Source organism: Eumetopias jubatus, unplaced genomic scaffold (genome assembly GCF_037043125.1).
Source record: "Eumetopias jubatus isolate StellerSeaLion01/CBP00866 unplaced genomic scaffold, mEumJub1_p1.0 scaffold_8, whole genome shotgun sequence".
Classification (NCBI taxonomy): domain Eukaryota; kingdom Metazoa; phylum Chordata; class Mammalia; order Carnivora; family Otariidae; genus Eumetopias; species Eumetopias jubatus.
Genome location: NW_028274814.1, coordinates 38,869,011 through 38,892,968, shown reverse-complemented (window position 1 = coordinate 38,892,968; position 23,958 = coordinate 38,869,011). Strand labels below are relative to the sequence as shown.

At 53.2% G+C, this 23,958-nt stretch overlaps 1 protein-coding gene across 1 annotated transcript in view; it reads right to left on the bottom strand.

Moving 5' to 3' along the window:
• Positions 1 to 3,640: 3,640 nt before the first annotated feature.
• Positions 3,641 to 23,958, bottom strand: part of CACNA2D4 (calcium voltage-gated channel auxiliary subunit alpha2delta 4) — a 133,712-nt gene continuing 113,394 nt past the window's right edge. Inside the window, exons 27-38 of the mRNA XM_028121034.2 lie at positions 22,224 to 22,285; positions 20,935 to 20,979; positions 20,666 to 20,728; positions 12,045 to 12,115; positions 11,584 to 11,659; positions 11,038 to 11,090; positions 10,691 to 10,746; positions 10,344 to 10,364; positions 7,684 to 7,801; positions 5,907 to 6,019; positions 5,533 to 5,615; positions 3,641 to 4,786 (exon numbers count right to left, since the gene is read on the bottom strand). Of these exons, the coding sequence (XP_027976835.2) occupies positions 4,682 to 4,786; positions 5,533 to 5,615; positions 5,907 to 6,019; positions 7,684 to 7,801; positions 10,344 to 10,364; positions 10,691 to 10,746; positions 11,038 to 11,090; positions 11,584 to 11,659; positions 12,045 to 12,115; positions 20,666 to 20,728; positions 20,935 to 20,979; positions 22,224 to 22,285 (866 nt within the window). The 3' untranslated portion in view covers positions 3,641 to 4,681. The remainder of the gene's footprint in view (positions 4,787 to 5,532; positions 5,616 to 5,906; positions 6,020 to 7,683; positions 7,802 to 10,343; positions 10,365 to 10,690; positions 10,747 to 11,037; positions 11,091 to 11,583; positions 11,660 to 12,044; positions 12,116 to 20,665; positions 20,729 to 20,934; positions 20,980 to 22,223; positions 22,286 to 23,958) is intronic.

The following is a 23,958-nucleotide window of genomic DNA, read 5'->3' as shown; positions in this document are numbered from 1 at the left end:
CATTTGTTGTGTACTGTCTTACTGCCTCGGCTTACCTCCCTTGAAGCCTTAATTTAGACAGTGAAGCTTAAGAAATCGTCAGAGACTTCCCATTCTGAATGCACAAATCAAAGTTATTTATGCCCAACTCACTTTTCCTGACCTTTCTTAAGCTTTCATTACAACTGGGACCAGGTTTAGAATGGAGGGGAGCGCTAACTCCAAGGGGTGGTTCTTAATTTATGATTAAAGTTTATCAGAATAATACCTAAGATACTGGATACTTTAAAAAAAATTTTTTTAAAGATTTTATTTATTTGAGAGAGAGAATGAGATAGAGCATGAGAGGGGGGAGGGTCCGAGGGGGAAGCAGATTCACTGCTGAGCAGGGAGCCCGGTGCGGGACTTGATCCCGGGACTCCAGGATCATGACCTGAGCCGAAGGCAGTCGCTTAACCAACTGAGCCACCCAGGCGCCCAATAATGGATACTTTATGTGAAGGTTTCTGTTGAAGGACTCTTGGTATCTCAGATAATCGTAACCACCTCCCTGTGCACTGATCAGTACTACTCATTTCCTGGGTTGAGTAATACTCAGAAAGGCTAAGTGTGACTTGTGCCAGCACTCTTTACAATAAGAAGACCGTTCGAATTAAATCTCATGTGTTGACCTAAAGGTTTGGGGGTTTGTTAACCCTTTGTGTAATTTAAGAAAGGAGAGAAATTCCAACCCCTTTTCCTTGGGTAAATTGTCTTTGCAGGGGAATTTCCAGTATTTGAATTCTTTTTTTTTTTTTTTTTTAAGATTTACTTATTTTAGAGAGCATGAGCAGGAGGGGCAGAAGGAGAGAGAGAACCTCAAGCAGATGCTGTGCTGAGCTTTTGGAGTCAGATGCGGGGCTCAGTCTCATGACCCTGAGATCATGGCTTCAGCTGAAACCAAGAGTTGGACACTTAACCAACTGCAGCACCCAGGCACCCCAAGTTCTCATTTTTAAGCATAGCTACAAATTTAGGGTTTCCCCATATATTATCTGGATCATTCTCATGGATCTCATTCTGCTTTTTTGAGGGCTTATAAAGAACCATTTGGTTTTTTCCTAGTTTTTTTTTTTTTTTTTTGCTAAAAACTATGCTCCCTTTCTCAGGTGATGATATTGCATGATAATTGCCATGCGTATCGTGAAGGAAATAAAGGACAAGTTTGAATTTTGACTTTGTGGGATGCTAGGGCTCTGGGTTTCCTAAAGAAGCCCTTGGGCAATGTTGCTTTACAATTTATCCTAAAAAAAATATCCTTGTCTCTAGAATATTTTGCTTCAGTTACAGCGTGTTCTGTTTTCCTTCACTCACTGGTTATGAACTACTGACCTCTACTTACTGTGTACTTATGTACGAAGTTTTTCTGCCTTCAGTGATGTGACTTGGAAACAAGGAGGTCCATCTGATTCTTGTAACTTGTGATGGCCTGGAGCAGGGATCGGGGAAACTGAGGAAGCAGGGAATCTAGCCACACGAACATGAAAACCTCTCATAGCCCACCTCCCATCCCTGCCTTGGCTGTCTGACCTAGAACAAGAGGTAGGCTCAGGGTCAGGTTCTGCCATTTGCCAGTGACATGGGCAAGAGGACATTTATTTCCCTAGTGTCCCTTTTCTCACCTTTTGAAATGGGCTTATATTCTTCGCTTCTTTCACTGAGATCAACATTTCTCAAACTTTCCATAGTGATTGGCGGGCATTTCTGCCAAATTCTTCAATTTCTTCCTGTTGTGACCCCCTCCCCCATATTTACTTCTCTCACTTTAAGATGCTTCCATTCCCTTGCCCTCCTGAATCAGAACTTGATATAGCATTGTGAAGTGGTGAACTGTTTTTACCTGAAAGCACTTCTATTAATTAAAATGTACAAAATTACTAGGTGGATCTAGTGGTTAATTTATCCCTGGTACTGAAGAAGGAGGATCTGACAGCAGTTTTGAGTTCTTGGTCATTTAAGAAAAGAGATTTAAAGATTCTAACAATCTTGTCATTTATTAAATGGCTTTGGTTTTAACTTTGTTCATCCGAGATCAGTGATGGCTCTTTAGCTTGAGTGAGGTTGCCACCTGCTGTCCGTTAATGGTTCTGTTAAGAAGACTACTTGTTCGGATCTCCGAAGCTCACAAGAATCTTCCCGTTCACCCAGGTGAGGAGCAAGGTTAGTTTATCAGAAAGGTTAGTTTACTCCTTCTATTGGTTCTAAAAGTGATTTCCCAATTTTACAGTCTCCTCCTGGCCATCCAGAGACATGGGGATGAAGTAGACAAAACAAGGCCAGGAGCTGCCCTGCACTTCCTAATCTTGGATTTTAAATGACATAGCCAAGATAGTTGATAAATTTGCCTGAAAATGCTCTCCGTGGGTGGGCAGGGAAGACAGGCCTTTCAAAAGACAGGGTTGCTGTCCTAGACAGAAAGACTAGCACTGTGTCTGGGAGTTGGTAGAGGTCAGATGCTATTGGAGCCCAGAACATTTATTGATGCCAAACCAAGGCAGAGGGGTGGCCGTGGGCCCTGGGTGCTGTTGTTGGTGGAGGTGTTCATGCTGCCATGCCTGTCACGGTAAGGTGTTCTTGACAGGATGGTGGGGAAGCTCCGAGCTGTGGCATCTGAGGGGGCTGGAGAAAGGGTTCCCTGCTGCATTCTCACCCACCTGTGCCAGATGGACACCTGTGATCTTTGCCTGTTGTTCTTGGCATCCACATTGTCATTTCTTGGTCCACTCTCCCCTTCCCCCCAAACGAGGTAATAGACTAATAGTAGGTAACGTGTAATTTGTGCTTAACTATATGCCGGGCACACCGCATGAGTATCACATTCGAACTTCACAGAGCTCTTTCAATAATTTGCAGCCAATTTTCAAGTCTATGCTTCAGTTTCCTGGTCTATAATATGGGACTAATAACAGTACCTACTTCAGAGGATTGTTGCGAGATTAAATGAGTTAATACCTGTTACCATGCTAGCCATTCCTAGCATTATTTTGCCATGTAAACTGGCTGAGCAAGTGAGCTTGAGTCACTCTCTTCTCTGAGGCTCCACTTCTTCAGCTATAAATGGGGCTGTTAATGCCTACCTCACAGACTTGTTGTGAGACTAAATGGTGAAAGTGACGTCATATAATCAGTAATGTAAGGCATTTTACAAATACTGCAATGAATGCATTATTCAAACTTGGCCCACTCTACAGGGAAATGGGACCATTTGTTGGTGGGAAGCTTGTACTCTGAATTGTGGAGGGCTGGGAAGAAGGGTCTCCCGAGGCCCTGGACGCTGTCCATGCTTATCTTGGGGCTTGGCTGGACCTCCTCATTGGAGGTTAGTTGAATTTAAAGTCCTGAGGCCACCTCAGAATGTCTACATGGTTCTGCCTTTTAGTGTTGCTCTCACAGTGGGAGCTGCTATCTCTCAGGAGCCAGGTCTGCGGGGGAGGGAGGAGGAAGCTTCAGGGCCTTGAGACCCTGGGGGAGGTGTGCATGTGGAGAGTAAGTTCCCAGATAGAGCTCCCCTCCTGGTGGACTCTGCTGTGGGTGGTGGAATGTTCCTCGAAATGCCAACGCCAGGGATAGAGTCAGGTAGTCTTTTTATTTTTTAAAGATTTTATTTTATTTATTCATTTGAGAGAGACAGAGCACAAGCAGGGGGAAAGGCAGAGGCAGAGGGAGAGGGAGAAGCAGGCTCCCCGCTGAGCTGGGAACCTGACATGGGGCTCCATCCCAGGACATGGAGATCAAGGTAGTCTCTTTTATAAAGATAAGTGGCTAGAAAAAGACCACTATGGGATGTGGACCTCCTGGGGAGGCTGGAGCTAGCCTTCAGGAGACCCCTCACCATGCCACTGTGAAGGACTGTGCTTTTTCCTGCAACTTCTGCTTGGCTGCGACTATGCCTCCACCTCCTGTGTTCTTCTCTCACCTTTCAGGGCAGCAACTGCATATTTTACCCTCTTGGCTTTTTCTTAGATGCAAAAGTTTCTGTGCATTAGCATTTGGTAAAGACATTTTTTTTTAAGTTTTTAATAGCCATAGTTTGTAGACAAGCCACAGTAATATGAAAGGATTTAATACCTGTTCCTGTTCTGGGTTTTTCCCACTACTAGTTACTTCATTGCCCCCTCCCAACCAGTCCCCATACACACACACACACACACACGCCCGTGAGCGCACACACACACATTTTTTTGAGGGGCAGCTAGGAAATTGACCTACCCCCACCATGCATCTCATTTTGAGAAAGTTCTATTTCAGGTGGGGGCATGTTCTTCATCTCATTTCTGCTGTTGGCCTCATTCTGCCCCTCTTTCTCAGTAGCTTTAAGTTCTTGGATTCTACTGAAGACCAACCAGGTTCATTAGAAACAGCTGACCCTTGGCTGGGTCTGGACTTCTGGAGAATAGATGCAATTAAATTCTTTTGTTTTGGTCCAAGATGAGCTCACGCAGGACTCCTGAAGAGGAGGTAAGAAGGATGGTACTAGGCACCCCGCAAGGTCTTTGAGAAGTGGTTTCAGGTTCCATCCGGCAATCTCAGGAGGCAGGGACCATTAGCCCAAGATTAAGATGAACAACCCAGGTGTAGTGAGGTGGATCCCACGGCAGGTGCTGACTTTAGAATGTCTCTGGAAGGATTATCTTGTCAAAACAAAGGTGAGAGTGGGTGGGTGTCACCCCAGCAGCTGGGGTGGTAGCACCCAGGCGCACAGAGGCAGCAGGAGCATGGGGAGCAGGGCTGAGGTGTCCGAGGTGCCACCACACTCCTGGGCATTTTCCTGTGAACCCAGAACAGAGATGAAAGGGTAGCATTCAAGATGAGGCAAGGAATAGGGAGGAGGGTCTCTGGGACTAATAGCCAAAAACCTGGAAAGAGGGAAATCCAGAAAATGGAAGAGACACTGCCACTGCCATCTTTTTTAGACTGCCTATTTTGTAGGGGAAAGTAGAGGCTATGCACTCAGTCCAGAACCAGGCTCAAGCCTCTGCTTGTCCCTAGTCTTACAGTGGCCGTGGAGCCATCCTCTTAGAATGACTTTGGGGAAGCCATCAACTCTAGAAGCTCCTTTGATGTGGATTATTTGTGACAGTCATATCCAGCAAAGACAATACCATGTATAAGGCACCCAGCTTGAGGCCTTAAGCTAAAAGCACCCTACATAGTGGGTACTCAATTTATGTCGGTCACCATTAGAATTTTGCATACAACGATTTCCTCCTATTTGCTCAGATCATTCGGAGCTAAGTACAGTAGTAATGAAGGCAATATGGGGAAGCTGTGTCTTAAATCACTGAGGGTCCAAACCCTAGGAAATTTGGCCCTCAGCTCCTGGTTGACTCGGTATGTAACTGCCCCGGGGGCCTAAATGTCAATGCACACGCATGAATGTATTCCACGGAGGTGCACAAGCACAAGTGTGTTCCTAAGTGTCCGCTCAGACCAGCAAGTGCACCGGCACCGCCCCGGAGCTCGGGGTTTGAGAATGAAGTTCAAGCCCTCCCTTCCCCCACCTCCAGCCCTCACCTCTGAATGGAAGGCATGGCAGGAACCTGGTCTCCGGCGAAGCTTCTGGGAGCGCATCCTGTCACACTTGACAGAGGCATTATGTGCAGAATTCACTGTTAAGGCGAACACCTCATGACAGGAGTGGATTCTGGAGATTCTAGAGACTAAGTTTGGGAAGAACCTACCTTTGGTGGGACCAGCTGTCTTGCAGAAGATGGCACCCAGGGGTGGGGGAGGGAAGGGTTGGGGAATAAATCACAATGCCCTGGGGGCAAGGGTGGGATGCTGGTGGTGGGGGAGGCTGGCCTCGCCTCTCGGCATCTGAGCCCCTCAAGGACATCTACACCACCATCCCTCCCTCAGCCCACATATCCTGGAGGTTGGAAGGATATATTTGACTTCTGTAGCCTCCTGCAGGACTAGTGGGAAGATGCTACAGTCACAAGTGGGGTCTGTCACCAGGAGGAGAAGGTTACTACTGGGAATCTGTTGCATCACAAATATCCTGTGGCAAAGAGACAAGCGGGTCGCGGAACTTCTCTATGGCAGGCCGACTTGGAGCTTCTAGGGAATTTCTGGAGACTTATAGTGTGGAGTTGGGGTGGCAGGGGAAGGAACAGAACCATGAGGCCGGTCAGATTAGGAGCAGCTGCAGGGACAGTCCTAGGCAATGAACTCAGGCCTCTGGGCTTATTTTACCCATAAACCTTTGCAGTTGTACTGCTTCCTAGCCGATTGGAGGTGAGGACGTCCAAACTGGGATAATTCTTGAGAGGGAAAGGACTTACATAAATCAAGACTGTCCCAAGCAGATAGGGATGTGTGGCTGTCCTGGCTTTGGGGGACTGTGGCGGGGGCCCGCCGTGCGGGAAGATGCAGTGCTCGGGCTTGGCCACAAGGTGGCACAGCGCGCCCGCACACGGCCCTGGAGGCCGGGCAGAGGGAGCGAGGAAAGGGTTAGGGAAAGCCTGTTCCGCCCAGTACGTTACATAAGAGCGGCTGCCACTTCCTGAGCATTTCCTATGGGGTGGAAGATTTCTCTCTCTCACACACACACGTAACCTTCGCCACTCCGAAGGAGGTTGTATTGTTCATGTTTCGCAGAGGAGAACACAGAGGCTAGAAGAGGTGAGGTAACTTGCCCAAGGTTACAGGGCTAGGAAGCAGCAGAACCAGTTTCTGAATCTGTCTACTCTCAAGTCTGTGCCTCACACCAGACCATTTACTTTATCCTCACGACAAGGCTTTGAGATAAACGAGTCACAGTAGTTCCCAGAAAACCACTCTGGTGAGGTTAACATCCACCCGACATCACGTACTAGTATGACAGTCCCATGCCCCAGTCTGAGGCCTTACACTAGAAAATAATTCCCTTGAGGTCTGGGGAGCCTCAGGGACATCCTGAGAAGCCCCTGGTGAATGGCAAAGCTGGCTGAGTGGACACCCTAGAGGAGGCCCCAGGACAGAGTTTCACAAGTTGGTAGGTCCCCGAGGTCGGGGTGGGAGTCAGCAGGAGAGAAGTTTCTGTCAGGTGTCCCTGCCCTCCCGGGCCAGGGCCTGGCAGAACCAGTCGGATCTAGCTCGGATGTAGCTCAGCTCGAGCAGCCTGCACACAGGAGAAGGCCTGAGTCTAGGCGGGGCCCGCACGTGGGCTCCAGGCCTGGGAGTGGAGAGGCCAAGTGTGATCTGACAGCGCTAGAAGCCTCCTCCAGCCCCCCGCACTTCTGAGAAGGTCCTCAGGCTTGCCCATTTCTCTGCACAGACAGGTTTCGGGGGGAGAGCCGACTGGTTTCTTTCCTCAAAGCTACCCTCGCCTACCCATGCCTTCCCAGGGCTTGCACATGCTGCTGAGCTTGCATGGCCTTGACACTGAACTGCTGTGGGCTAAGCAGGTGTGTGTGAGACCCACACCGAAAGGGTCACCGAGAGAGGCTGTGCGAGCCTTTCTTCTGGGCGGGATGGCTTTGGAGCCTGAGGTGGGGTGGGTGGGTCTAGATCTGGCCTCGGGACCACCTTTCCCCAGTTCCCTTAAGATAGCATACCAAACTGTCCAGCGCCCGCAGCCGGCCTACCCTCTGCCTCAGCCTGGGCTTCCCTCACTGAGGAAAAGGAGAAGCAAAGACCCTGGGAGGCCAGCCGGGGACAGGCAGAGCTGCCCTGGGGCCTTACTTCTGGCAGGCTCCACACTCAATGATCCCGTTGGTCTCCCGGATGGCTGTCTGGTGCACAAACACAGGGTACTCCGTGTCGCAGGGCTGCAGCACGTCCTGTTTCTTGTGCTTGTGGGCTGCAGGCAGACAGAGTCACAGAGGGGAAAAGAGCAAATGAGGAGGGCCTGAGGAAGCCATGCCTGTGGGTGTCTCGGCGGCAGCACTGCCGAGGCAGGTGCCGGCACCATGCAACAGAACAGCCCTTTGTCCGCGTGCATGCGGAGGGCTCCCTTGTTGACGAGCTCTCGGGGCTTGTTGGGGAGAGGTGGGGTGGAAGGAAGACAGGGAAGGAAAAGGAATGGAGTGAAGAAGTGGACGGTAGCACGGTGGAAAGGGCAGCAGACAGGGCCCGGGGCCTTGGCTCTCGGTTGTGCGTGATTAGCACACTAGACCCGTGACCTTGGGAAAGCCACCTCCTCTCTTTGGAAGGCTGATCCTCAATGTAAGCTGGCTGGTTGGGAGAGGGGTGGACGTGGACCTCTTGAAAGCTCCAGTCAGCACTGATATCCAGGGTGTGAGAGGAGAGCAGAGGCAGGAGGAGTGCCAAGGGGCGGTTTGGGGAGACTTTGGTCCCTTAATCCTATGACACCTCCCCCCTTCATTGTATACAGGTGACATTCCTGAGGTCTAGCTACAGTGCTCTGCACATGCAGCTCCCGGACAAGCCCTAGCTGCTCCCTAAGCCCCGCGGCCAGTGATGAGCAGAGCAGGAAGGGCTGAGTGCTTGACTGCCAGGGTCTGGGAGACACAGCTCCCAGCCTTTCCGGCTCCTCAGTGGTGCCCCGAGTCCACTCAGGGTCAAAGGATGGAGTGAACAGGACTCGGCAAAAGGAAAAGCTGAGGCTCTCGCAGCCCTGTCCTGGAGGACGCACATTTGTGCCTGAGGTGAGCAAAAAGCAAACCAGGGCTGGTTCAGGGGCTGAACGACATTATTTTTGTTCAAAATAGCAGCACTGTTTTGTTAACACAGCACTTCTGTTTCTTCCAGGCACTTCTCATGCATTTCCTGTGCTCTCGGGGCCTATCTGCAGAATAGGGAGGGTGGGTAGAATCACTCCCATTTCATAGACCCCCATCTCAGGGTCACGTAGGGCTTAGTAGGAGAGCTCCCAGACCCAGAAACTTCCCACTAGACCTTGAAGGCAAGAGGGGAGGCCAGTCTGCGGGCAGAGAAGTGCTGACTGAGAGGAAGAACCGGTGTTCAGTCGGGGGCTCTGCACACTTGGTCAGGTACCACCAGACCTTCCAGGGCTGCTGCTGGGCACTTGGCTGTCTAGGCCCCTCGGAATCTGGGAGTGGGCACTCTGGCTAAAGACTGCAGAAGCCTGGGGGCTGGCTTCGCTCCTTCCCGGGCCCCGTTACACTGGCCTCGTCCCCAGTGGGGGCTGGCTCAGGGCTGGGCCTGTCACCTGGGCCTGTCACACTTTGTGTGGGTAGGTTATCTCCGTGACAGCAATAGTAACAATGCCAACAATGACAGGGTGGAGTAGGCTTCCACACAGCTGGGAAAGGGCCTCGGGGCCTCCCTCAGTCCATGTCCTTGGACTCCAAGTCCAGCGCTGTGCACTGAGGACAGGGATGGGTGGCTGGACCAGGCCTCCCAGGCAGGAGGGAGGAGCTCCTGGGGCAGCTGCCCTGAAGGTGAGAGATTCTGAACAAGCAGATTGAGGGAGATCATGCTCAGTGTTTGCAAAATGCAGCTGCTAGCAGAGAGAGAACACGACAAGGAGGGGAGCCATGTCCCCCCAGCCTGTGTTCCCATGCAAAAGGGAGGCGGGGCCTATTTCTAAATGGGCTGTGACACGTGGTTCCTGGTTCCTGTCACAGACACCATCAGGAAGCCAAACTCTTAACAAAAGTGGGGTGGGGAGTATAGCCCAAGCAGTGGAGATGTTCCAGAACCCCATGGCAAAGGCTCTATTGACACGGAGGGGTTGAAAGGAACTGGTTAAAGGGAGACAGTCTGTGTGGTAGGGAGCTCCCAGCTACCCAGAGAGTGGAAGTCACTGACTTCCTTTTGCATTTAAAGATCAAGTGGCCTCACTCTCCCGGGGTGCAGTCTGGAGTCAGGGCTGGCTGAGAGTGAGGACATTTCTTTGGTTTGTGGTCAGGCCTGTGTAAGGCACTGTCCTCAGACATAAGGTCACAGGAGATAAATTATCCCCAGAGTGCCCCAGTCACCAGACCAAGGCCTTCACCTGCCCACTCCCCCAAGCCCTGAGCACTGCTGAGGGCTTGGAGGACATGTGAGCTGGAGGCACCCTTGTTTCCTGCTCCATGAGGAGACCTGGCAGCTGCTTACCTGCTCGTGGTCACCGCCACTGGGCCACATCACTCTCTTTCCCCTTGGGAATCATAAGTGATCTTACCCAAGGAGATGGCTAGAGGGTTTTGTTTGCCCTGGGGGAGGACTGTACTTGTGTGGGATGAGATCTGGGCAACATCCCCACCCCTTAAGGAATGGGGCTTTCAGTTGGGAGAGGCCCTCTGAGTTAGGGGTGTCCCCGGATGAAGAGAGCTCAGCCTCCCTTGGATGCCCGCCTAGGATGGAGAGCCGAGGACAGGCCCCTTTTGCAGTCCCTCCCCACACCCCCTGAATCCTCAGTGAAGGCTACTCACAGTGATGGAAGACAGCTTTGGCTATCCAGGACATGAGTGAGGCCCAGCACAGGGTGGGCATGATGTCAAACGAAGGGCAGGATGGCACGGGGTGGCGATGTCGCATGGGATGATGAATGATGACACATGGAACAGTGGTGTCCCGAGATGGTGGAGTGATGTGACACAGAGAGGTGAGGGGAGCCAGGAGTGAGGGGGGAGGCCATAAGAGAGGGCCCAGCAGGGGAAGATGGGAGCCATGGGCTCTTAGGAGTCCCCATCCCGCCTGTCATCCGCCCAGAGGTGACAGGTTCCTACTGAAATGGCTCTGCTAGGAAACACTCCCTTTTGCAGTCCTGTGTACTCACCCTCAGCCCCTTGGTCTGCACGCTGGGAGCCCCAGGCGCTCCACTCCAGCAGCAGCCTGTCAGACGCAGAGCTGAATCTCCGAAGACCGGCATGCCCTCCCCACCTGGGCCAAGGCGGCTGGAGCACCGGCGCTCCCTGATGGCCCCTGGTCCGGCCCTGCTCCTCCAGGCCACCCTCTCCCCTACTTGGGGCTCCTGGGTGAGCAGAGTGTGTAGGGGGGCAGGCGCCAGACACCCGGGGTTCCGGGGACCTCTTGCAGCTCGTGCTCAAAGGGCTCCCTCATGCGGCACACCTGCATCAGGTCCCCCCCAGCCCCACCCCCATCCCAGACACAGACCCCACTCACAGCAAGAGTTCATTCACCAGCAACCGGGTAGCAGTCAGGAGGGCAGAGATGGGCTGGGAAGGAGGGGGGACACACAGTTAAGCCCAAGCCCGGGGCAGGGATGCTCCCCTGGGCACCGCCGTTGAAGACCACACCTGGGGGTGGGGGGAGGGGCTGCCGCCACCACCCATCCCTTCCCAGCAGAGGGGGCCTTTACGACCGAGTTATCTGATAAAGTCCTACTGTACGGGGGCGGGGCACTGTATGCCCATCAAGAAGACTAGTCGAGTTCTCTTCCTGAGGAGCCACTTGGGGATGTTTCTGGGATCCTTTACGATGTGTGTGAAAGCCCGAGCAAGTGAGGGTAGGAACAAAGCAACGCAGGGACTATGGTCTGCTCTCTCTGCCAGAGGCCCATTAGCTCAGGCCTGGGGTGGGGGCAGGCTGAGGGCAGGGAGCAGGGGTGCGGAGGAGGCGGGGAGGAGGTGCGACAGGACTTTCTGGTCTGAGTCCAAAGTGGGGTCCTGGGGCTAGCGGGTGGGAAGAAAAGTCTGGGGTGACACTCACGCTGATCAGGGGCCGGGCGGCACTGGGGTGGTGACTCAGGGGTCTGCACATGGCCTGGTAGTCATACATGGTCACTCTGAAAATTAGAAACAGGATCTGGGGAGTCAGACCTTCCCCCATCCTTTCCCACCCAGGGGGGTTTGTGGCAGGGTTCCCATTCACGGGGTTCCTGAGGGTGCGGGAGTGAGGATGGGCCAATCAGACAATTTCATCTCTGCACTTTGACTGCTTTAAAGACATCGAACAGCAAATTCGGTTTTCCCTCTAAGGGCTCATATGACCTTATACCCCTCTCCACCTCATGTCTAGTCTCCGGCTTCAGAAATGTTGCTTTGGGAGCTCTTTGGGGCTTTCACCATGGGTTTTTGAGGTCAGGATCCTGATATCTGTCGGGACCAGTTAGCATCAGCTCTTGCCTTTTCTGTGTGTATTCAGTCCGGGCAGAAGCATGTCCCACTTACTGGCTGAACACCCTCATGCTGAGCAGCTGGGTCATGAGAGCGCCATCCACCTCCCCCAGGAATCTTCCCATCTGTGAGGGAGAGAGAGAGAGAGAGACAGAGAGAGAGAGAGATGGATAGGGAGGGAGGGATGGGGAGGGAGTGTGGGAGAGACAGGAGGGAGAGAGGGGGAGGGGGAAAGGGGGGCACAGAGGAGGAGGGGGAGGAAGAAAGAGAGGGGGGAGGGAAAGGGGGAGGAGGGGGGAAAGAGGGGGAGGGAGGGGGAGGGAGAGAGATGGAACGGCCAGGGCTCACGGCTGAGCTCCTGACTTCAGGGGTGGGTTGGGTCTCCCCTATAGATACCTTTCAACAGAATCAGAACTGTACCCATTCACTGGCTCCCTCCCCCTTTAACAAGCTCCCCTGCCGTATTCTCTATCATAGTGCTTTTCACTTAGTTGGCCATGAAATCAATCTAGGGGTTACAGTTGGATCTTTTCTTTCTTTTTTTTTTTTTTAGAAGGCACAGAATTCCTTTGAACAGTTTGGTGTGAATTGTGTGTAGTCAGGTTAAACAGGGTTTTGTGAAATTTGATTTGTATGGTGTGTGTCTATGTCCTGGATCAGATGTAACATGTATCTCTTTCTGTGAGTCATGGTCAAAGAAGGTTCAAAAGCAGCCCTCTGCTCTGTCACACTGGCATCCTTATCACCCAGCCAAATACATTTTGAGAGTTCTGGAGCTGCCTTTGATTTCCCTCCCCCCCCCCCCCCCCAGTTAATCAATGTGCCCTGCGCGTTTGTCATTCACCTTCGGACTCCTGGACAGTGACTTAACCCAGACCTTTGTCCTCCCAGCCACCCACTCCACCCTCCTAACGGGGCTCTCTCCCAGTCCCCAGCCCTGCTGCCAACACAGTTGGGATTTGGTTTCTCTCTCTCTCTTTTTTGTTCCCTAAAGAACAAAAGAGGATCCTCCTTCCCCCTCGTCCCTCCTTCATGACCCAACCAACCAGCACTGGTGAGCACCCACCACTCTGTGCCAGGCCAGGCCTATCCTCCAAGCCCACAAAGTCCCCCAAGTCGGTTGACCCTCAAGCCTGCTGCTATGCTCTGGCTTCAGGCTGCCCTCCAGCCTCAGCCCTACGCTGACCTCCCTGCCTGCCCTGGCCTCTCACTTCTGCTGGTTTCTCAGCATGGCAGAGTGGAAAGAGCCTGGACTTTGGTATCGGATTTTGATTCAGATCCTGGCTCTAGCACTGCCCACTGCGTGGCCATGGCTTGGGTAGGGGATAGCGTGTGCCAAGCATCTGGAACCCAGCGAGTGCTCCGTATGTGGTGGCCATGTGATAAAGAGCTGCTCTGGGCCTTGGCTCTTCTCTCTCCTTTGAGAACCCTTCCCCAGTCCTCACTCCAAGGAGCTTTCCTTGTTGTCCTCCTTCAAGAAGTCTTTCTTTTTTCACCTTTCCAGCTGGACTTAATTAAGGCTGCTCTCCTCTGCACTCGGAAACTGAGAGGCTAAAGACAAAGTCAGGAGGGGGTAGCCCAGAGAGAGCTGAATAGGATGTGCAGGCTTCTCTGAGCTTTGTGTGCTCTTTGGCCAGAAGGCCCCTCTGTTCTGAGGCCCGAGAGGCTTCTTGGAGCAGGGCAATGGACAGAGCAGAGGATAGCACGGAGGAGTCGAGGGCATTTAAGGGAAAGAATAGCAAGTGGAAAGGTGTGAGGGATCCAGCCCTGCTGTTCTCCAAAGTGCAGCCCTGAAGCCACGTGAAGTTCATTCAGCTCAAGTGATCACTCTCCATCAGCTGCTTTTTGCTGTTCCAGTGACCAGGTATGTGTGCGTTCCTGCCTTACCAGACAGCGAGATCCTACAGGGCAGACATCTACCTCCCTGCTTCCCACACACCACACGGTGTCTTGTTCGTGGTTACCATTCAGTGCATCTTTGCTGAAGGAATGTGTGAGTGAATGGACAGGGGAATGAATGAGTGATCTGAGTATTCTCCCTGGGAAAGTGCAGTGGGGTGGAAATGAGGCTCCTGATGAGGCTGGCCCAAATTTCCACAAGGCTGTCCCCTTCTCTTTCCAAACTCTAGGCTTATTTACCAACAACCCTGTGTTTCAGACACTCGATTCTGAGAAGACAAGCTCCTGTACACTGGAAAAAAATGTACCCTCCTCTGTACATAGACAACGTGACTCTCTAGGATATGTCACCCTGATAGAGCATATCCATCCTCCCCTTCTTCAGGTAAGGCAGTCCTGACTTGAATTATGGAAGCCGTGTGTTTGTCTAAAAGACTACATTTCCCAGACTCCCCTGTGGCTACGGCTGGCCAATGAAATGTGAGCAAACTTGCCCGGTGGGACATCCGGGAATCTGTTTAAAGGGAGAAGACTCTGTAGGAGGAGCACCTCATTCATGGCTGTTGTCCTCCCCTTCTTGTCTGGAAAATGGACAAGAAGACAGGAACTCCTATAGCCATGTTGTGAGCTTGAGGATGGGGATGCCTGGCAACCAGGCCGTAGCAGGCCTGGTCTACCTTCATGTACTCTTTTATGTGAAAGAATAAACTTTTAATTTGGTTAAAACTCTATTGTGGGGGCTCTGTTCCTGACAGCAGAACACTATTCCTAGCTGCTGGTTTCATTTGAACTTCATCAGAATGAATCAGTGCCTCAAATAGGTAGACTGACTTAGTTCCTGACTCTGCAAAGCCAAAGTCCAAACACTCAAACTGGAGTACCCTTGTCAGTTTAGGGTGCCCAGACTGACTGGGGGGGTCTGTAGCCTCTTTCCAGCCACAGCGCTATACAAGGGCTCTGGAAGCTCCAGGTTCCTGCGCCCCAAAGTGCTACCTGCCTTTTAGGTTTGCTCACAGCGGGGCAGGGCTCCAATCCACCAATAAGCAATGGTCCTTTGGATCTGCCTGAGCTCTGGGGCTACACCAAAAGGGCCTGGGGCTGCCTGTGTTTCCTGTCTGTAATGAGGCAGGAGTGTGTGCGGGGAGCAGATGGGGCAGGTGGCGGCAGAGAATGCAGAACTGATGAGTACTCCTGCTGGCTGGGCAGCAGCCCTGGGCATAGGCTAATCTGCATGCCCGTGTGAAGCTACGGTCCCCAGGGGAAAAGGGGACCGGAGGGTGGGTGGGAGGGCCCTTGACTCTCGGATGGAGCAGATGTCTCACAGCCTCTTACCCAGGGACAGCCTCAGTTTCTTCTCTAAAAACTTAAGGGGTGTGAAGATTAAATGAGTTACCAGAGTGGCTCCTTGGGAGGACCAATTTCCTTTTGTCCCTTTCTCATGTATCGCCCCCCCGCCCCCCCCCCCCAGCCAGCTCCCCTGAGCTGCTCAGTCTCTTGACAAGTGCCTTTGGCCCCACAGAGGGGGGCTGGGCATTTAGGACCGTGCTCCAGACAGAGCCGCCCAGGGGGCTTCTGCCATGATGGGCCGGCTCTGGGCAGGTGGCCAGCTGCATTTTTCTTGGGAGGCACCCAGCCTGAGCTGCCCTGTCCCCAGGAAGGCTCTGCTACCAGGGCCTGGGGGAGCCAGCAGATGTGCTGAGGCAGGCCATGAGGAGGTGGGGGGCTGGAGGGGCATGGGAGAATGGGGAGCTGAGGAAAACAGGAACTGAGGCTCAAGACACACACATCAGAGGCCCTGTGAGGGCAGAAAGGGTCGCCCTGGTTTGAAGACAAGGTCAGCATTTTGGGCTGGGGGCAGGGAGGGAGAGGGTGCTGTGCCCTCTGAGAGATTCAACTCCTCAGGGAAAGACACCATGATGGGGCATCTGATTTTCTAGCTTTGCTGCCCCTGTGAGGTCCATTCTGAAGCTCTCCTGTGTAGGTGCTATCCACAGGCAAGTGATAGCACTTGGGGTCCCCAAATCCGGGGTGACAGATCCACTGTAAACATTACAAAGATCCACAGAGCTGTTGTCACTCTCTTGGCCCCAGCTGTCTGCTTCTCTTTCTAGGCCCCAGTAGAGGGCTGTAACCCTGTCATCTGTAGTTCTTTATTATAAGAATGAGCCCTGAGCTGGAAGAGAGGCCCAGGGGGACAAAATGTCTAATCAGTAGGCCTGGAACACCACCAGGGCCAGGAGAGATCCAAGCCGGCCCTCCCTCTGGCAGACCGCAGATGGTGCCCTGGGGCTTCTGCACTCACCCTGTTTGCTGGGCAGGAGGGCCTCAGTGAGGAAGGACTGGGGAGGACTTGGGGAAGAATCTCTGCATCTGGAACAGGGACAGTCTTCTCCCCCCAGGCCCCTGGACGGACCTCGGCAAGGACAAAGAGTAGCCTGGACTTTCTGGCACACTAGCCCAGCTGGGAAAGTGCATCCAGATCAAGAGCAGCGGACACGAAAGCCTCGAGTTCGTCACACACCAGAATCATCAGAGGGCTTGTCACAGCGCAGTTGGCGGGCCCCATCCCAGAGTTTCCGATCCCCTCAGTCTGGGTAGGGCCCAAGAACTCTCATTTCTATCAAGCTCCCAGCTGTTACTGCTGTTGCCAGGCCCCCCCCACCCCCACTTTGAGGCTAAGGGATGAGAGGGAGGCAGGGAGCAATGCATGAGTTGGAGGGGGGCCAGCACTCGGGTGTGTTTGGGGAGGAGGAGGGGCTTTTGGTAGGGTGATTCTGAAACGACTCACAATGGCCCCAGCCTCTGGGTAGGCTGGACCTAGTAACTCGCTTCTCGTGAGTAAAATACAGTAAAAGTGATGGGATGTCACGTCTGAAATTAGGTTCCAAAAGATGGTGACTTCCATCTTGTTGTCACTCTCTGTCTCTGGCTCTTCTTGGCTTACTCACTCTGATGAAGCAAGCTGCCACGTTGTGAGCTGCCCTACGGAGAGGCCCACGTGGGAACCGACCATGCCAGTGAGCTTGGACGCTGACCCTTCTCTAATCAAGCCTTGGCATGACTGCAGCCCTGGCTGACACCTCACTTTCAGCCTTAGGACAGACCCTGAGCCAGAATCAGCCCGCGAAGCCATACCCGGGAACTGTGGACAGTCAGGCAGGTGGCTTTAAGCCACTACAGGTTGGGATAGATTGTTACACAGCAAATAGATAACTGTTACAGAGTTGCTGAATGAATGAGTTAAAGCAAAAAGCCAAACTGGATGAACAGACTGATGATCTATAGCATCAGCCCCTGGCTTTCCACCATGGGACTTCCACTCGCCTTCCAGTCCGGCCCCTGCCACTGCCAGACACAGCCTCTAAGTGTCGCTGAGTACCGGGCATCGTCCAGGTGCTGCTGCACCACTGGCGTCTCTGGCCTGGGTATCACTCCCTTGGTGCCCTCTCAGACACAGCTCAGGTGGCCGGGTCAGACTTGTCCAGGGTGAGGAAAGAGGGACCCTGTCAAGATACTGCTCCCAGAGCCCTGGCACCAGCCTTGGAGTTTCATCCAGGGGTCGGGATGCCGGGTCTTGGCGTTCAGGGTCCTAAAGGCATCGTTCCTCATTCCAGAAGATGCAGCCAAGTGCAGCAAAGTGAATGAACTCTGCCCCAGCAGTAAGAGAGTGGCCTGGGGGAGGGGCTGGGCAGGAGAGTGACTACCCAGGAGACTGGGACTTGCAGCCTGCCTCACCCTCAAGAGAAGGCCATTCTCCCTGCCCCACAAATTCTCCAATTCCATCAAAACCTATGCTCCCCTAGCTTGGTTTCCCTCACCACGAGTCTTTTCTACAACCTTTGTCCCCTCACCATCAATGCTTTTCACTTGTATTTCTAAGCTCAAAGTCTGGCTTTTCTGTAGCTGTTAGTTTTCAGGTTACTAACCTCACCTTGCCGCTCAATTTTAACTCCAGGATAAAATGAGATGATGGTGGTGGTTGTGTGTTGGGGGGTGTCCTTCCTGGGGCCTCGAAGTGGTGGGGGAGGAGGGGAAGCAATGTGGTGTCAGAAGCCAGGGTAACCAAGCACAGTGGGAGCTTGGGGCTCTGGGGGAGCTTCTGGAAAGTCCCAACTCTATTAAGAAGATTAAATTTCATTTCGTTTATACCCTGCTTCATTCTACAAAGGATGGCTTTTAAAACTACACACAATGTTATAATAGCTGAGAAAATAGGGGTAAATAAGCTAAGTAAACATATACTTTATAAAATAGAAGTCTCTAAAATAACCGTTACCAAAGTTGTACCCAGTGATATTATGATTTGTGAAGACGTGAGCAAACGTGATCTGGGTAGAACAGGACCCAAGGGGCCCAATGGGTTATGCAAAGAGCCCCTTGGGGGTTGTCTGTCATTAAGATGGCCCTGCCCGCTTTTCCTGTGCTGGGTTGGTTTCTTTCCTGGCCTCCCTCCCTGCAAGGACGTCTTGGCTGCCTCTTGAGCAGGGTCAGCAAATGATGGTCGATGGGCCAAATCTGGCTCACTACCTCTTTATGTCAGCCCTTGAGCTAAGAATGTTTTTGTATTTTCAAATGGTTGGACAAAAAAAATAAAAAAAATTAATATTTTATGACATGTAGAAATGATATAAAATTCCAATTTCAGCGTCCATAATTAAGTTTTACGGGGATAAAGCCACGCCCATCGTTCACATGCGGTCTATAGCTGCTTCTGCACTACCGTAGCAGAGCAGGGGGTTGTGAGGCCTAAATCCCCACTCTCTGGCCCTTTCCAGGAAACGTCTGCTGGCGCTGGCCCTGGAGCACGGGAGCCCGGCGTGGCTGTCTCCTCTGCAGCTGCCAGCCTTCCACACTCTCTCTGAAACTCTGGCCCAGGAAAGCCAACAGCCCAGGCTCCTGAAGACAGGGCGGTCTCGGCTCCCCAGGGCAGCAGGGGTCAGCCCAGGCATGATGGGCAGCATCAGATCGTCCGGCGGCCTTATCCCAGCCGCTGGTGGCGCTGGCCTTTGTCATCACCCATATCCCCCCCAAGCAATGGCCACATGCCGAAATGCACTGGTGCTCTGTCCAGGGGAGAGTGGCACGGCCAAAGGTGGCATGAGAGGGACAGAGAGGAAAGGCAGAGCCATCCAGGGACTGCAGTGAATGATGAGCAGTGCAGAGACGACAGGATGGCCAGCCCACCCCCGACTCCCCGGGTGAAACCACCTTTCTCTTCCCGAGCGCTGCCGAGTAAGGCTCTCCTCAGGGAATCAGATTCCGTCACCCACTCGTGTCTCTTCCTCAGTTGCTCTTTTTCCCACATCTCCTTCCTGGTTCCTGCCCCAGTTCCTGCCATATCCCCCTGGCTTCTTTGGACCCTAAGCCCTGCTCTGGAGAGGCCAGAGTGCCGGCTGTGGCCAGTGTGGAGACATGACCTCGTCCTGTGGCTCTGCCAACGCCCCAGCCCTGGGAATCTCGGGTCGAGGAGGAGCTGAGAAATCATGTAGTGCAGTCCCCTTATTTCAGAGAGGAGGAAACTGAGGCACAGACCGTGGAGCTCCTCCAACAAATACATATCCAATTAGTTCAAGGCTCGCACTGGGGCAGATACCATATCCCTTCCCTTGAGGCTCAGGCTGGAGGCCATTTTAGTGCTTCTGGCTTGTTTCAAGGAAGTACTTTAGGGGAATATATTGGAGTTCGGTTCAGGTTTGAACAGCCTTCTTTTTTAGTTTGAGTCTTGGCTAAATAAGGCATTAATTTGGGGGCCCAGTTTGGGGCTGAGCAAATACAAAATTAGGATTATACTTTCTCTTCTGCCTTTCTGAGCACGTGCGGAGCCAGGGAGACACCCAGGTGCCCGGGGCAAGTCTCTGTGTGCAGCCAGGCTAACAGACGGAAGAGGATTGCCTCCATTCCTTTGTGTCCCCCCAACAAACTGAGGGTCAGGCTCCATGGGTTAGAATAGAATTTTCCTCAAGGGAGGTCTAGAGAGGAAGGGAGCTCAAAGTGGGAAGGGCTTGGCGCTTCTGGGCCCCATGAAGATAGAAGGGGAGGCTGCTATGGTCTGAATGTGTCCCCCCAAATTCACATGTTGAAACCTAACCCCAAGGTGAAGGTAGAAGGCGGGGTCTTTGCGAGGTGATAAGATCACGAGGGCGAGGCCCTTAGGGACCGGATCAGTGTCCGTATCATCGAGACCCCCGAGAGCTCCCTTGCCTCTTGCACCACATGAGGACGCAACGAGGAGTCTGTGGCCCGGAAGAGGGCCCTCACCCAACCACACTGGCACCCTGCTCTGTGGATGAGCCACCCAGTGGGCGGCCCGAATGGACTAAGGAGGCGGGAATGTGATGGGGGGGTGGTGTGGGACGATGAGTCTGAGGGTGTTTGTGCTCTGGGAGGAGGCTTCCTATGGCCAGGCCGGTCAGCGGCATGTCTAGAGCACAGACCCCGCGGGGCCCTGCGGTGTAGCCTGGCTGAGCCTCTCCTCGTCATGTGGACAGTTTCCCTACCAACCGTGGGATGAGGTCGGATTAGGTAGAGACAAAATAAAGAAGTAACATTTTCTCTGACCATCTGAGTGGAAAATGTCTGCAGTTTGTGATCTCCCTACACTGACTTGGTTTCAAGAAGACTCTGCTTCTTCAGACTGTTCACTCTAATCTGTCCTAAGCCACCATTACTTCCTGGTGCCCTAAGCTGCCATTAGTAACCACCATTAGCCCTTTTCTTGACTGGCCTGGCTGCGGGATGACCTGACTCCCCTCTCCTTCCGCTTCCCGACACCTTACCTCCTGGGACCTCTCCGAGATCAGGATGAACCCGTTGTTGTCGATGACGAAGCAGTCCAGCTCCTGGGGAGAAACCAGGAAGGAGGTCATGGCCAGGCTCTGACTGCTGGTCCTGGCCTGGCGTGTGGGGAGCCCTCCATGTCTAGTGCGAAGGCACCTTCTGTGGCCCAGCACGGCAGGGGAAGTAGGGGAGCTGGCCCGTTAGGAGGATGTGGTTGAGGGGCCCATGATTCCCACTCCCCCGCCCTTCCCCCTGGGGGAGAACTTACACTGTCCTGGCAGCTCTCCGGGCAGGGTCCGTCCACAGTGCTGCACTGGAAGAAAGAGAAACTGTGCATGGTGTGTGCCTCTGCATACATGTGTGTTGACGCGGGGGACATGCAGTGTGTGAGCATGCCTGTGTTGTGTGTGTGTTACATTCGTGTGGTGTGGGGAATGGTGGATGTGTGTTTATGGCATACTGACGTGTGTGCGTGCGCGTACACTGTGTGTGCTGGGTGTATGGTACGTGTGGTGTGAGTGTGATGTGTGTCGTACGTGCTGGGTGTATGGTACATGTGGTGTGAGTGTGGTGTGTGTCGTATGTGCTGGGTGTATGGTACGTGTGTGTGAGTGTGGTGTGTGTCATACGTGCTGGGTGTATGGTACGTGTGGTGTGAGTGCGGTGTGTATGGTACGTGTGGTGTGAGTGCGGTGTGTGTCTTATGTGCTGGGTGTATGTGTGCTTGGTGTATGTGCGTGTGTACGGTACAGACGTGTGCTGTGTATGCATGTGTGAAGCTGTGTGTCTGTGGCTCAGGGTGCCGAGAAGCAGGCCCCCCGGTTGTCAGCAGCCCCCGTACAGGGGTTTGGCCATACCCGAGGGAGCCGCGGCCCCAGCAGCCCATGTGTGAGGGTTGGCGGTCAGCCGCATGGCACCTGAAGCCTTCTGGGGTGGCTTCAGAGGCTCCCGTACTTTGTGATCCTATATGGTGGGGAGGGTGACCCTAGGTTAAGGGGCCGGTGCCCCTTCCCAGCCCATCCCCTCCATCTTTATGCTGTGGTTTCCCAAACCTGCTCAAAGTGAGGAGGCAGCAAAAAGCAGATGGGGCCATGGACCAGAGGGGCAGATTCTGGTGGAGGAGCTTGAGGGGGACAGCGAAGAGACCCGGGGAGCGCAGAGGGCTCTGGGGAGCGGAGAGCAGAGGCGGGGAAGGAACGGGTTGGGTGGGAAGCCCTGTGGATGGACAGCAGTCCAGGCTTGGGTCCTGGCTAGAGGGACCCAGGGCCCACTCTCCTACTCTGCCCGGTGGGGCAGGGCGGGTGGGAATACCAAGTCCTGCCCGTTCCCGGGGCTGAGCGGAGGAGAGCCCCTGGTGAGGCAGGCCAGGAGCAGAGATGAGGCCACAGGCAGAGGTATGGGGAGCTGAGATAGGCAGAGAAGGAAGGGATCCGGGAGAGCTGAGCTAGGGCCCCGAAGGGGGCCGAGAGGCAGTGGGGCAGCCGGAGGAGACAGCCCTCCTCACTGCGGACCTGTCAGACCGGTCCCCTGACCCTGATCTGGCACCATCACACCCACCTGCCGGGTCGCTGCCCAGAATGTGCGTTGCAGGAACTCCAGCCTCATTTGGACGCCCACCGCTACAAGGAAGTGGGAAGAGGGTGGCCAAGACCATGGGTGTGTTTTTGGGGAGGGGGTGGTGGAAAGGAAGAGACAACGAGAGAAGAAAGTAGATTGAGGTTAGAGAGAAGAGGTGCATCAGCAGGAACCGAGGGGAGAGGTAGCACCGGTCAGCTGGGTCAGATGGCAGCCTGTGAGAGCCGAGCCGAGGCTCCTGGGGGAGTGGGGGAGGGGGAGAAATGCAGACAGACTGGTGGCTTCTGTCTCTTCACAGCAGATAATACTAGAAAATACCTCCAGAGAAAGATGAGGCCCAGGTTCTAGAGAACAATAAGATGGCACTCATCCTCTGATCTTTGGAAACTCAAGGCAGGTGGACTGGGCACGTCATTGTCCTTTTTCCCAAGGATGGAAAGACAGAGGTAGAGAGACTGAGCCATCTGTTAAGGTCTCGGGACCAAAAGTGGCGGGCTGAGACTGGAATTCAGGGCCCCTCACAGGGCTTTCTAGATCTCAAGCCTGACACAACAGCCTCTCTTGTACCTAATCCCTGCTCGGGGTCTCCCCCACTTGGTAAGAAGTCTCTTTCCTTGCTGAAAGTTGTGATCAGCTTTACCCAGGTTTGCAGGTAGGTTCCAGAAAACCAGAGATGCTACCAATTGGCAAAAACTACCCTTTGGTGACGCCACTTACAAGGGGCTATCCATGCCTCTTTGGTTCCCAAATAGGCTTGGAGGACGCAAGCTGGAGCTCACGTGCTAAGAGAACTCTGAGCTCAGAGAACACAAAGCAAAGGCAGGTTATATTGAAAAAAAGAATAGAAAAACTAGGTCGACTTCCTACTGTCTGGTATAATAACATCGAAAATTTTGAGTACCAGGCACCTTCACATCCATGGGCTTATTTCATCCACACAGCAGAGCAGTTCTATTCTTATTGGGGCTTCACAGAGGAGGAAATGGAGGCTTGCAGAGATTACCGGCTTGCCTCAGTCACCCGGCCCCGAAAGATGGAACCAGGACGCAGCCGGAGTCTGTCTCTAAGGCTCTTAACCTCTCTGTTCTGCAGGCCTGACTTGGGTTGCAGCGGCCAGGAAGGAGCTGGTGGATAAGAGTGAGCAGTCTCCCATCTGGGCCGCGGCTCCCTCGTCCATACAGTGGGAGTGGAGCTGGGTTCCCCACTGCTCTGCCACATTCACAACACATTCTAATCATCCCGGTGGCCACTCAGTGGAGAGATTTTCCATCACGATCATTCTCACTTCCCAAAACTCAGCAGCTGGCTCTTCTAAATGGACTGGAGTTCCGGCACAGAGATATAGAATTGTAGCCTTTTGTTTTTTTTCAATGATCTAGGAATGATCCTAGACAAGTTTGATGAAAAAAAATGAGACCAAGGAAGGGTCAAGGGGCCAGAGTTCTGGCCCTGGGTTAGACAGAGCTGTGATCTTTGAATTTGTTTCTTTGGTTATAAAATGAGTCATGATTATACTTGCCCCAGGAAGGCTGAATGGGTAAAAGATTGTGGAGGCTCAAATGGACAGTGGGAGAGAATATTATTCTACACTAGAGCTTTGGTTCTCAAACTTGGCATGTGTTAGAATCATCTGGAATGGGGCGCCTGGGTGGCTCAGTTGGTTAAGTGTCTGCCTTCGGCTCAGGTCATGATCCCAGGGTCCTGGGATTGAGCCCCG